We start from the raw sequence: 12,978 nt of genomic DNA, 5'->3' as shown, positions 1-12,978 counted from the left end.
ATCTCCTGCTCTACTTGTGTTGTCAATGTAACTGTTGATGCACTTCCATCAATATGCCTGAGCAAGAATTTTGAGAAACAGTATTATTTATTGCCCTGCCAGCTACAGTCACTTTCAGAGTTGCTGAATAAGGCTGCAGTCTCATCATGTTTGATCTTATCAGACTAAATTCTCATTGGTCTGACAATCGCTAGCTTTACTTGCACGAGGGGAAAAGTGCTGCAATAATAGCCTTCAGTCCAATCCATTACTTTTGGCAGTGTGAACAGACCTCCCCTGAATTTCCACAACCATAACTCTGGCTATAAGAAAACTTGGACAACTAACATCTTTCTTAACCATAACCACAGATTATTGCCTAATCCTAACTAAGGATTATAAAAAAAGACTACGGATTCCAACCAGAATATCAATCAATGGATTAGGAATGGAAAGGTCATCGAATCAATCGTAAACCCAACAAATCCTAATCCTAATAGTACACAGCAAAAATGCCACGTCCCGTCACCGCTGTTAATTAGTGCACTACTGTTAAAGTTGGTTTCTTCTGTTGCAATAGCTTGCTTCTTTCTTTGTGTTTCTTAAATGCAGAGATTTATGAAGAAAAGCTTGAACTGAAGTACAATTTTTATGTTCACAATTAGAATCACTCTTTATAAATGTGTACTAATAAAAAATGTTTAGTGTGCATAATGTCATGAAAATAGTAGCTACAGATTAAGATTTTATTCCTCCTGTAAATTAATAAATAATTTCTTAAATGTATGTTTTTCCATCTATTTAATGCTACTAATTAAAGGTTTTATCGTCATTTTTGTACATGCATTACAAAATCAACATTTTTTCTTTTTCGGTTTATCTGATAGGAAGATGTGACCCATGTCTTTCAGTTGCTTAGCAGCAAAATATGGTGTATTAAGACAGCCACATACTGTGTATTTCCAGGATTTTTACTGTGAAAGGCAAGGACAAGAAGCCCTTTTTGAAGAACAAGCGTGTATGGTACAGATCTCCACTGCCACCTGCCCAGACTGAAACACAATCCCTGCGTTTTTTCAATTTAACAGAGTAAGCAGTTTCCAAGTCTTTGTTTTTAGGGCTCCTAAAATCCCAGAATTTGTGTTGTCTGACTTAAATGCTGTTAGGAATGTCAAAGATGGAGGTTGCCCCGTCCCCACCTTTAAAGGGCGATTCCACAACACTCCAACAAGGAACAAGTACATGAGCTGGTTGTGTTGGCTCATGTGCTCATGCTTACAGCAGGTTCAGCTGTGTGCTGCCAAATCTCAAGGTAAACATAAGAGCAGAAATGTACTGGGCCTGGGTGTGTCATTCATCAGACCACGTGAAGCGTAGTTGCGTAATACTCTGGGTGTGATTAATCTGGTGTAAGTGTAGTTATTGCTTCTTCTTTTTTTTTTTTTTAGCATACTAAATAATCTCGTACAGTCAATTAAAATGGTACAACCTTCTGGCTTTAACTACCTGTTGTTCAGATCCAGAGCCAACCTTTCGAAACACTATCACCCATGATTGTTGACATTGTTTGAAATAAAAAAGTATCTTCATTAAAACTGTTTAGATCATTCTAAGGTACCAAAAGCAAACTTTCTTGACTGTACACAAGGCTCCAATAAACAAAAAACTTCCAGACTTTTTAGTACATAACACCATATATGGGGTCATGAAGAGGTGGGCTGGAGCCTATCCCAGCTAACACGTGTTGACAGAAGTTAAGCAGTTAAGCAGAATAAATGTGATTTCTGGAGGGAAAACTTTCCAAAAGTATTTATTGATGATATAACGGTGACCACTGCCAATCTAATTCACCTTGGATCATTTGTTTTTATTGTCACAGACTAATAAAAATTGTAGGTTGTGAACTGTTTCAGATCCACTGACTTAAATGGTTTGGTTGTGTGTATTGAACCGGTCTTACCTTCTATAGGGGATGTTTTCAGGCGGCGGCAGATGCCCTGCACATCTCCGTAAGTGTCCCGTATCTTGTTGACGGCCTCAGTGCTCCGCAGCTCCATCACGGTCCTCAAGTCCACCATGCTCACCCCAAAGTCCCCTTCATGGTTGCCCTCAGCAACCGAATTCCCCGGAGGGTGGTCTGCAGGGTTGTTTGCCATGGTGGTCCTCTTCACAGCAGTGTCGTTCTTCTGACTGTCTTTGTTTGTAGTGATCGAAACGTTGGCTATGTTATTAGTCACAGGAATTGTGGGTAGTGTAGTTCTTTTAGATGGCAGTCGGAGGAGACAAACTGTGACGTTAAAGCCTTCTCTGGACGTGCATGCTCCTCTCAGTAACTATGGAAACAGTGGAGTAAACATGTTCTGTTGGTTTTACTCTGCAGAGAAAATAGAAAACAGGAAAACAGTTGTTTAGAAACCAGAACCAGAGTGGAAACTGTCTAAAGACGTACCAGCCCAGCATCAGAAGCAGCACACATAAAAAATAAAGAAATAAATAAATTAAAGGGACTCCTGAAGTAATCTTTCTAATTAATAGCAGAGAGACTAATTTGCCCAATTAGAGAAGAGATTTTCTCATCTTAGATTATTAAAGGAGTCCCCTGAATCACCGAGGTCGTTATGATATAAACTTATTATCAGTTTGCGCAGCTCCTGTGAGACTTGTGGTTATTTGGTAAATATCTGCTCTCCATTAACCATATGCTGTGAGTTTATCACTCTGGTCAGAAAAAGCAGCATTTTGTCTTTTGTTGTATTTATGAGGGAGTCATAGTTTATTTCCTTGCAAACAGCTGTGGATTGAGTTCAAAATCAAGGGTGTCAAATGTAGTTTTACTAACAACCACACTGGGAAATGAGAACGAAATCAAGTGCTGGACAGATACGGTCTGTTGACAAGGTTTACCTTCATTGAAAATGTATGTCTTCTGCTAGTTCTTCACATTAAAGCCCTGAAGCAGGCCACACAAAAACATTTATTAGCCTTTATAACATTTAGTCAAGATCACGTAGTACACCTGTGCCATATAAAATAAATACCTCATTGTATGGTAGGGTTACTACTGCTTGCCAGTGGGTGTAGTACCATCATAGTAATTTCATAATTTACATAATTTCCTCTTGGATTCATGAAGTATTCTGAATCTGATGCTACAGAACTGCCACTGTGTCATTGAAAAAGGGTCCAAGGGCAAATCCTGAACCCCAAGTGGCAATTTTTCCACCTTAGTTAACATTTACTCATTACTATCAGAAAGAGCTTTCCATTTCCTCTGCCACACCAACTGGCCAATTCCTGCAGAAATAATTAAAAAAAGTGGAAGAAGACTCACCCCCCTCGGTTACACTGGTGTGTGTAGACCACAGCTACAACGGGGTGGATCAGATTTGGTCAACACTGAAATTATATGTGAGCCATATAAACATTTTGAAGGGTTTGAGTTGGCCCACAGGCCTTGATTTATTCACATATTCTCTTCTTCTCAGCCTTACTATGTGTGCAAAAGCACAGCTATACAGTGAAATAAAACACAGCAGTTGAAGACAGCAGTTGGCCTCTGAATTCATTAACTGAAGCATCTGTGAAAACAATATCAGGCAGCAAATTTAATTACAGACTACAAATCAGGAAAAGATTAGATGCCATAATCAAGAGTTTAGGAAAAACTAGATGAAGAGATGAAGAGCCAGAGGTCACTGTAAATGCAATGCAGCTCTGAGAGCCAATCAGCATCAAGCAGGAGACAATGAGATGGAGGATACCCACTGGGTCAGAGTGTGAAAATGTGTGTCTGGCCAAACTCTGACTCTCCAGCCCATCGCTACAGATTATGTAAGTGCACATCAAAGGCTGTCCTCCATTTTTCGCAGTTTAGCGCTCTTTGATGGACGAGCGCGTGCACACACACACAGACCCTGTTAGAGAAGTACTACCATTACTGCCGGGGTTAAGCATTTTCTGAGTGGTGGTTTTTGGTACAGGTGTTGCAGGATGATGCTTGGGTCAGTGGTTCTCAGACTGAGGAGGACAGACAGAACAATTTCAAAGCTCTGGTGAATGCTTAATATAACAGTGGGAGCTTCAGCTGGCTCGCTGTGCAATAATTGGCACCTGGTTCACTTAGAGAAATTACCAACTGAACGTCTAATCAAAGTATAGACCTCATTTACATTCGATGGCATCTGGACTCCCAAGTCAGAGACAGTTAAATGTTTATTGTGTAAAAATGCTAAAAAAAATTCGTGATGCTTTCCTCTTCAGAAATTTGCTTTGAAGTCTTTATAATAATCCTAACATGGTTTGCTCGGTATCAAATGTAAGACAGAGATTGTTGTTCAAACAGGAATTGCTGATGGCCATCTCAGTATGACTTTACATAATGCAAATTTTCCCAACCTGAAACAAAATACACTGCACAGGGAGACTCACTCCACATCAGCGTGGCGGTACGAGCGAGAGCTCACAAGGATCAAAGACGTTTTTCTTTCTCGACATGTAAAGTAAAGTGTGCGTGTTAGTCCCCATAGGGAAATAGTTCCTCTGCATTTAACCCATTCACCCAGTGAAGCAGTGGGCAGCCACCAGTGCAGCGCCCGGGGAGCAGTGTGTAGGGACGGTACCTTGCTCAGGGGTACCTCAGGGTAGCCGTTCAGTGGAGTCGAACCCCCGACCTTACGATCATGGGGCCACCACTCTACCTACTGAGCTATCCCTGCTCATGTTTGCAGTGCAATATCTGCAATGTGATACTTTAAAATCTACTACAATGGCATTACTTTTTACAGGCCACAATACAGGAAATAAGAAAAGTTTACTAGACATATTAATGATTGAAGAAGAAGAGGTGCAGTCTCAGTGTAAGCTGTTGTGCTATGACAACTGCACACGGTGCAGATTTCCAGTTGGGTCATTTAAATTGTAAAAGTCAAGTTTTTTGACTGACATTTTGCTGTTCTCATGCCAGATATCTGCTTCCACTCACGTATTCCCCTTTACAACCTAATCCTGTAACGCCAAATGTATCATATTTCATACATGAGTTCGGCAGCTATTTCATGGTTCAGCATTTACCAGGCTAATAATAGACTGCAGCTCATCTATATACTTAATTAAAAATTCATTTTTTTACCTAAATCTATTAGTTACTGCTCCTTACCCTTAATCCAGGGGTACTCTCTATTTCAATAAAAAATATCCAAAATAAATATTAAGAGTGGATGGATGGAATAAAACCAGATAATTCATATTAAATAAACATTTTCCCAGTCTGTGTGATGGTTTTCTTTGTGAGGGTTTTCACCACGTCCTGCGTAATGTTCAACTTTGGGTTGACTCCAAATTCTTCCCGTTTAGAGCAACGCCAGCGTTCACAGTGACAGCTTAGCCTGAGCTTGAACCCGTGTGCGCACAGTTTGATCGACATCCCCCTAAGGGGACGGGGCCTTCCCCGCTTTCGTCACAGCCACTGATCAGTGGCAGATTTGAGAAAACTTTCTGTTCTGCAGCGTTGAATATTACAGAGCTAATGAAAAAGAATAACGTGGCGCATAAAGATGCTGTGCAGTCCTTCACAAAGTAGAATATCGGGTCATTCTACACAAATAAACAAAATTACATTAACATGTTTGCAAAGTTGATTTGAATAAATTGTAAATAATTGCCGTAAAGAGTTTACAGATTTATCTGTGTCAACATCTGTGTCAACGTTTATTAATGATTGCTGCACTTTTACAAGTAAAAAAGAGGAGCTGGATGAGTTTGTTTTATGCCCCATCTCTCGTTTTTTTTTTTTTTTTTTTTTTGGTCTTTTTGTTAACTGGAAAATATTAATAAGAAAAAGCTCGTGTTTTTCTTTTTTTTGTATTTACACGCTTTATATTAATGTCCGCCACAGTTTCACACGGCACTGGCCTCTCCCAGATAATTTAACAATCCCGTAAGTCGGTTTCATGTTTTCAGTAACTATTTTTGAGTCATTAGTCGCAACATAAGAACGCGGTAATAAAATGAATGCTTGTTTGTTCTAAGTTATTAAAGAAATTGTTGATGATGTCACTGTGATGGAATGTGTTAATTATGGATAATGAGATTACTTAATTACAGAGGCAATAAGAGGATGAAATGTGCGACTATTTAATTAAAAAAGATCGAATATCTACGTTTACATTCATTATTCACATGTGCATTAAAGAAACCAAATGAGTTACCATGTTGTGCTTTTAGTGTGTTTTGATGTACATGGGCAGAGCTTCAGTGTGCAATTCATAGCTCAGTTTCTTATCAATTTCCTATTAATAGCAGTATTTTTCAGAAGCTTTATGACCGTCTTATCAGCATGGATATAATCAGCAACATTAGTCAGAACATTAATGTTTGTTACTTAATAAAAGTCCCTCATTCATGAATGTGAAATGGAAATAAAACAAAACTGCACAACCCACATATTTTGGGTGGAGTTTCACAAACAACATACACCTTCTGTTTGTTGACTATACAACCACACCCAGCTCAGTTCGAAGGTAAGCATTTTGACCTTAAACCCTAATGACACACCTGCTCATTCAAACAAAACACACATTTTCTAGCCTGTCAGGTCACTGAGTGTTTGCAAGGTTGTCAGGCTTTAACAAGTTGTTTCCTTATCACAAACATAAGTGGGGGAACAAAGTGATGACACGAAGATACACCACCAGGTTGCATATACTGTCACAGTGCAGAAAAAAATAGGTTTGTTTCATCTGCTTTGCAAAGGCATTGAAACCCACAGAAGCTGTCATCTGATAACTGTCATACATAACAAGCTGCAGAGCCATTAAGCTCATGTGCAGGTCAGCTTGCTACTGAATATTAGTGTAGAACTTGGCCAGAAACCATGTTATTGTCACTGACGACTAAAACTGGGTGGGGAGACACATTTCAGTTAAAATACAAATAGAAATAGAAACTAGAATAGAAAAATGGAAAAAATAACTGAAACAATACTGGGCACTTACAAAAGACATGCAGTATGCAGAAGCACTGGTATATAAATTTACTGAGATGTGTATATGTCAATACACACATGTATAATTAATGCTGATTCTTAATTTATAGCATCTTGCATCTGACAAATTCATCTATCGCTAACAACAAAATCTCTCTCTGGAAACCAAATCTAAAGTAAAATCTAAGATTTCAAATGAAATCAAGAACATAATAACAACTGAAAGTTTTTAAAACAACAAGAAAAAAATCCTCCTGAATCCTCATGCCAGTCAGGAGAGAAATGGGATTTTCACCTCTTGTGTTTGAGAGCAAGACAGGAAAAATGACTTGCACATACACAAATCAATACAGAGATGAGAGCCAGTGAAACGCTGCATCCTCTTCTGGTGGTTCATTTTTGATCATTTTCAGTTTTGATTAGATCTGCTCTCTGCTGCTGCACAAACAAACAAACTAATCAAGCATTTGTGGTTGGGGCTAATTCAGGGTTAGTAAATTATGTAATGCCCGGCTCAAACTACATGATTTTCTGTTTGTTGCGTTAGTGTTTGTGTAAGATTAGGCGATTATGGAGTCATAAAATCCTGCTTTTTTCTTACTGTAATCTGTAATGAGAGGTGTTACAGATTACCGAGTTGCTCCTGCTGAGTTGCTAGTTGGTGTAAACATCTTCTTTTCCTGGAAATCACTAAGTGTATTAAATTTAACTAAACTAAACATAAAGGCGGGCAGCAGGAGTGTGGAAACTTTTAAGTGAACTGACAGAAATGTGAAGTAAAAAACTTCACATTTCTGTCCTGAAAAACAAACTAAAATAAAAAAGGCAATTTATTTAGTATTGTATTTATTTTTATTTTTTAGCTCATTTGTGTTTTTTTTCCTTCAAACTAGTGTATTATTCTATTAGACTAGCATGTCTACATGACAGTAAGTCCTCCACTACAATGCCTGACAAATACCCAATCTCTGTTTTTAGAATTATAAAAATGTAAACGATCACTAAAACTTACAAAAACCTTACCAGCTGGTTAGAGAAACACGTGGACGACCAAAAAGTCTTCGAGCAGCTGCAGCATTAGCTTCCATCCATTATGATGTGAGAGTCACTGCATGAAACCCATTTTCATTTCCCTACATCGATATCGTGTAGCCTAAACAATAGATTACAAAAGCAAAGTAGCCCGCCCCTAACATGTTACAACCACTTGCCGAATGGGAATGGAATATATTTGTAAAATCTAAATCACAAAACCACAAGGTTGTAACACAGGTCCAACTAGCTAACGCTGGAAAATTCTCCAATGTGTAATCACAACTACAAACAAGCTGCACAGAATAATGTACATGTGAAAACCGACAGGTCCGATCAGGTCAACATACACAAGCTAATCCTCCTGCACACTTACATATCACTCGCACAAACCAGTTCTTTCTCAGATTACTGGTGATGAAATATTTCCACTAGCCAAGTGCCAGCTGGAATGAGAAGTAGCTTTCTAATACACTTGTGTGCCGGTTTATTATTAGCTAAAACTAATGCAACAATCCTCTTAAATGCCCTTTCATGAAGGTTATAATGAGTAACAGTTTTAAAGAGGTGTTAATTCTACTGCGAGATCATTTTGGAGGCTGCAGCACATCTACAATATAGAAGTATAAATACACACAGACAGAAAACGCACACTTAATTTAGACTACTGAGTATAGTGTACATTTTTAAATCTTTTTAGGTGGAAGCTAGTTATTAAAAACTGTAAGCAAGAGTTAGTGATCTAATGACACTCACATCAACACTAAAGGAAAAGCAGGTTATTTAGGCGGAAATTTACCCACTGGGCAAGAACTAGTTGAAAGATGACTTTCCTAGACATCCAAACTACGTCATGGATTTGATTAAAAACAGAAAAGTGTTAAGTCGTCTTTCCAAGTTTTCAAGTTATAATTGTTATGATTTTTGCCTTAAATGCAGAACTGCAGGTGTTAACAAGTTAAGTTTTGACTGAGCACAAAGGCCAAAGAATTACTTTCATTATGCAAGTACTATTCAGATTTTAGTCTTAACGTGAGGCCAAGAACACCCGGCAGCACTGTTAAAAGAAACAATGATGTTAATGCGTTATTTTTACGTTCTAAAAATGTTACTTTTGATGACTCGATATAGCATTACCCAGACTTAGATATGATGTCACAGATATGTTAGTTTTTATGTTGTTCTGCAACACTGCAGAAGGCCTGGTGATCTTGAAACCACAGAGCAAAGTTTCCAAGACGTCACCTGTTGGTAGTAACCAAATTATGACCAAATGCTACACTGGAAACAGGTGATGTGTTCGTGAGAGTATTGCTAAAACTGCACATGCCCTTGCAAGTTGTTCATCTACACAGAGATCATTCATAGAAAGATAGTATCTGAGAGACTGGGCAACAAACATTGTTCATATATGCATGACAGCGGCATGCCTATAGTATGTCTGTCTGCATACTGAACGCAGCCGCAGGATATCTCTGAAACCTGTTCTGTATGTTTGTGAGCCCTGATTCACTGCAAGACAAAAAAAAAAAAGAGAGAGAACATGCATTCATTTCCAGGCAGCTTTCCTTGCCACAGTAATGGGCCGATTCCCATTGAAAGTTAAAGGTTTAAAGGTGTTAACATCCAGTGTTTGGTGGAGAACCTTTACTAAACATTTCCTCTGGAAATGCAGTGGGAATGCTGTCAGCTGAAATAATCCAACATTTTCGTGTTTCAATATTTGACAAAGAGAAGATAAGAAAGTCCCAAGAGGTTTTGAGCAGACATCTAAATATAGATGGAGCATCAACGTGGCATTAAGACAACCAGTTTCCGTGCATGAGAGGCAGTGTGTCTGTTCTTTGTCTGTCTTATCTATTTCTTACTGCAGATTAAATTATGCTGTAGTTGCCATGTTGCCAGCCACTCAACTTATATGCATGTGCGATAGCATAAGCTTGTGTGTGTGGAAAGCGAAAAAAAAAAGACTATTTTGGATTATATGTGTGGTTTGAAGAAGCCTTAAAACACTTTATAGTACAAGAACCCAATTGTTACAGAAGCGAGGCATCCCACTTTCACATCATGTGGAGATGGAGAAAGCGCCGTGTTTATAACTTGGTAAGTATTATTCAAAAACTGAGGGCAGTTGAAAGACTGCAGAGCTGGTTATGAATAAATATTCTCATAAACGAGTCTCGCTTTGGAGCCCATTTCTGAGAACGTTTTGGAAAACAACTGAAAACATAAACATGTAGGCACGTCTTTTCACATGTAAACAGTTTGCAGACACACTCTGCCTCAGAGAGGATTGGATTCATGTTTTGGCAGTTCTAACTGCATTTGGTTAAACTAAACAAAACCAAGGTGCACAATGACTCACGCACTGACATCACATTGTTATTATAAAGAAACCTGCGGGACATTAACACAATAGAGTTGTGTTAAAATGTTCAAAAAGGCACCTAAAACGTCAGAAACACCGTCAAGATGACACAATTATCTAGACAGCGCGACTCCTGAATAAATTATTGGCGGGACTGCAGACTTCTGCAGTGCAGATGCTGAACTGTGTTTGTTGGACGCGTGGAAGACATTTGCTCAATCTGAGCTCCACCAAGTATCACCATTTTCTGAAACGTACTTAATTAACTGATACAAATAAAACAAGTCACCTCAAATTCAGAAAACTGACCCCTAGCATTAATGAGGCGTTTGGGGTCACTCTGAAATGCCGCCATTAATCAAAGTCAGGTAAAGGATAAACTGACAGACATCGTCACGTTTGCATCTCTTTTACCTGGTTAATTATCAAAGCAGCTGATGCTCATTATAACCTGATCTGAAGCCAGTTATGTTCAGAGTTTTGTTTTTCCCACATTTTCACTGATGGTTTTTTTTTCGTTTTCTGTACGTTCCGTGAGCGAAACGGATTCTCTGCAGAAGAAAAATGTTGGGGTTTTTTTTATATTCTTAGCCCATTGAGCCGTATAACACTAGAGAAGGAAGTTGCGCAATAAAGTTACAGTACAAGTTACAAAATAACATGAAGTGACATTCAGCTGGTGATGCAGAAAATACACAAATGTTTTATGCTTGATTCGATCTGCTGCCAGGTCCCATTCAGGCTGCTGGGGATGAAATAGCTAGAACACAGATTAGAAAATGTATCATTATAGGTTGTTTATTACCAAGAATATTATAATATATAAGGTCAAAGATCAAGCAGGTAACTAGAAAAAGGACATATCACATGTCAGAGAATGATAGAGGATATGGCTAAAGGCTGTGACAAAGGCTGATAAGCATATCCATTCAGAAGCAGGGCTCTATAGTAAAGTCTGTTTTCAGCCTGCTCTGTCTCAGCCAATGCCATTAACTCTTTTGATATTGATTATCTTACAGGACTGTGCCTTTCTGTTTACAGCTTTTTGCACATCTAGTTTCTGAGCCTATAGATAGAAATAAAACCAATCAATCATAATACTTTAACACACTCGTCTGAAAAATGTTTTTCATTGCAGTTTAATGAAGTCATTGTGCGCTACTCTTTGGCCTTAGACAAAATGATGCTGATGTTTACAGTGTTTTTCCTGCTTAGAGAAATTTTTGGCATGGCCCGGAGGTCTGAAATCATCAGCAGTGAAGTGAAAATAACAGGAAAAAGCAGTCAGATTTGTTAATTAGACTTAATGCTTCCCTTTACACAAATTAACCCACCAAAGGCCAAAGCTAAGACAGGAAGGAACCCTGCTTACATTTTATTTTGAAAGTTAAGCTAAGCTGCAGGCAGACCACAATTTATCTCAGGAAATGCAATCATGCAGCAAGGCTAAACACACGGGTGGAGGACAGGAAGTAACACAGAGGGCTGTAAATGTAAACTCCAGAAGCTAGCAACTGTAACTCTTAATGTTGTAAATCACTCAGCTTCTTATCAAAAGCTTCACTGTCATCAGCAGCTATAAAAATGTTTGGAGGGTCGGTGAAGCTGTGCTAGTTGAAGGGGTCAAACATGTGGCCCAGGAGCCGTGACAGACCTGCCAGCAGGTCCAAATCAGCTTTATTTATTTATTTCTGGTGTGACATATCAATTCCAGCATTTTTTACGTAGGAGTGAACATTTCTGGAAATTTCCACATATTTATACATTTAGAACAACTTTTCTTGAAGCCATAAAAACACATTTGTTTTTCTCAACACTTGTCATGCATTTATAGAGTTACAATAAAAATGAAAAAAATTTGAGTTTTCTTTCCTTTTTTAGAATATATGGCTTTACTGACTGGCTCCTGTGAGTTTAAATTGAGCTGTATGCGGCCCGTGAAGTAAAATGTGTTTCACACCCCTGGCCTTGTTGACATTTAATGATCTGTTACCAGGTCGCTAGCTACAGAGCTAGGCTAATAATATAAACCGATCACTACACGAGATGTACTGATGATGGCTAAATTATTTTAAAAAATAAAATAATGGGGTCCCTGATGGGCACAGGAATGCCATCACACATGGCAGGAAGAAAACGCTCCTAATGGATTAAACTTCAGCCGAGAGAACATATGAGACGGGTCCATTCACAACACGAGGACAGCCATTAAATCGATGCTGTGTGCTTTGGATTGATCACTAAATAAAAGAAACCCTGGTCCTGCGTTTAAAGTCCACACTGAAATCTTAGACGGCCTAAGAGTGACTCTTTTCTGAAGCGTCAAAAATCAATATTTGGAAAAAGCATGAGGCTGGAGGCTCAAGTGTGCACCACGAGTTTTTAAAACTTAAATTGAAGCCTTGCTGCACATGAATAGTGCATACACAAAACTGTAGGGACCGAGAATCATATGCCTCTACAGTTTTTTTGGGGATTTTGTGTGTGTGTGTGTGTGTGTGTGTGTGTGTGTGTGGGGGGGGGGGTTCCTCATATGGTGGAGACGCTTGGACCAGGAAACAGGATCAATACCTCATCACAGCTCAGCCTGTCAGACAGTTCTTCTCTTCCTGTCTTT

The 12,978-nt window shown here is 38.8% G+C and overlaps 1 protein-coding gene across 2 annotated transcripts in view; it reads right to left on the bottom strand.

Moving 5' to 3' along the window:
• The window catches only part of LOC146632597 (plasma membrane calcium-transporting ATPase 1-like), a 135,239-nt gene that overhangs the window by 73,733 nt on the left and 48,528 nt on the right, over positions 1 to 12,978 (bottom strand). For both annotated transcript variants that reach the window (XM_085353395.1, XM_085353396.1), the window contains exon 3: positions 1,940 to 2,353. In XM_085353395.1, coding sequence (XP_085209521.1) covers positions 1,940 to 2,135 — 196 coding nt within the window. In that variant the 5' untranslated portion in view covers positions 2,136 to 2,353. The remainder of the gene's footprint in view (positions 1 to 1,939; positions 2,354 to 12,978) is intronic.

This window comes from Diplotaxodon limnothrissa, linkage group LG5 (assembly GCF_057381915.1).
Source record: "Diplotaxodon limnothrissa isolate DT_005_m linkage group LG5, D_limnothrissa_male_GT1.1, whole genome shotgun sequence".
Classification (NCBI taxonomy): Eukaryota; Metazoa; Chordata; class Actinopteri; order Cichliformes; family Cichlidae; genus Diplotaxodon; species Diplotaxodon limnothrissa.
The sequence above is the reverse complement of the archived record's forward strand: the minus strand, read 5'-3'. Positions and strand labels throughout refer to the sequence as shown.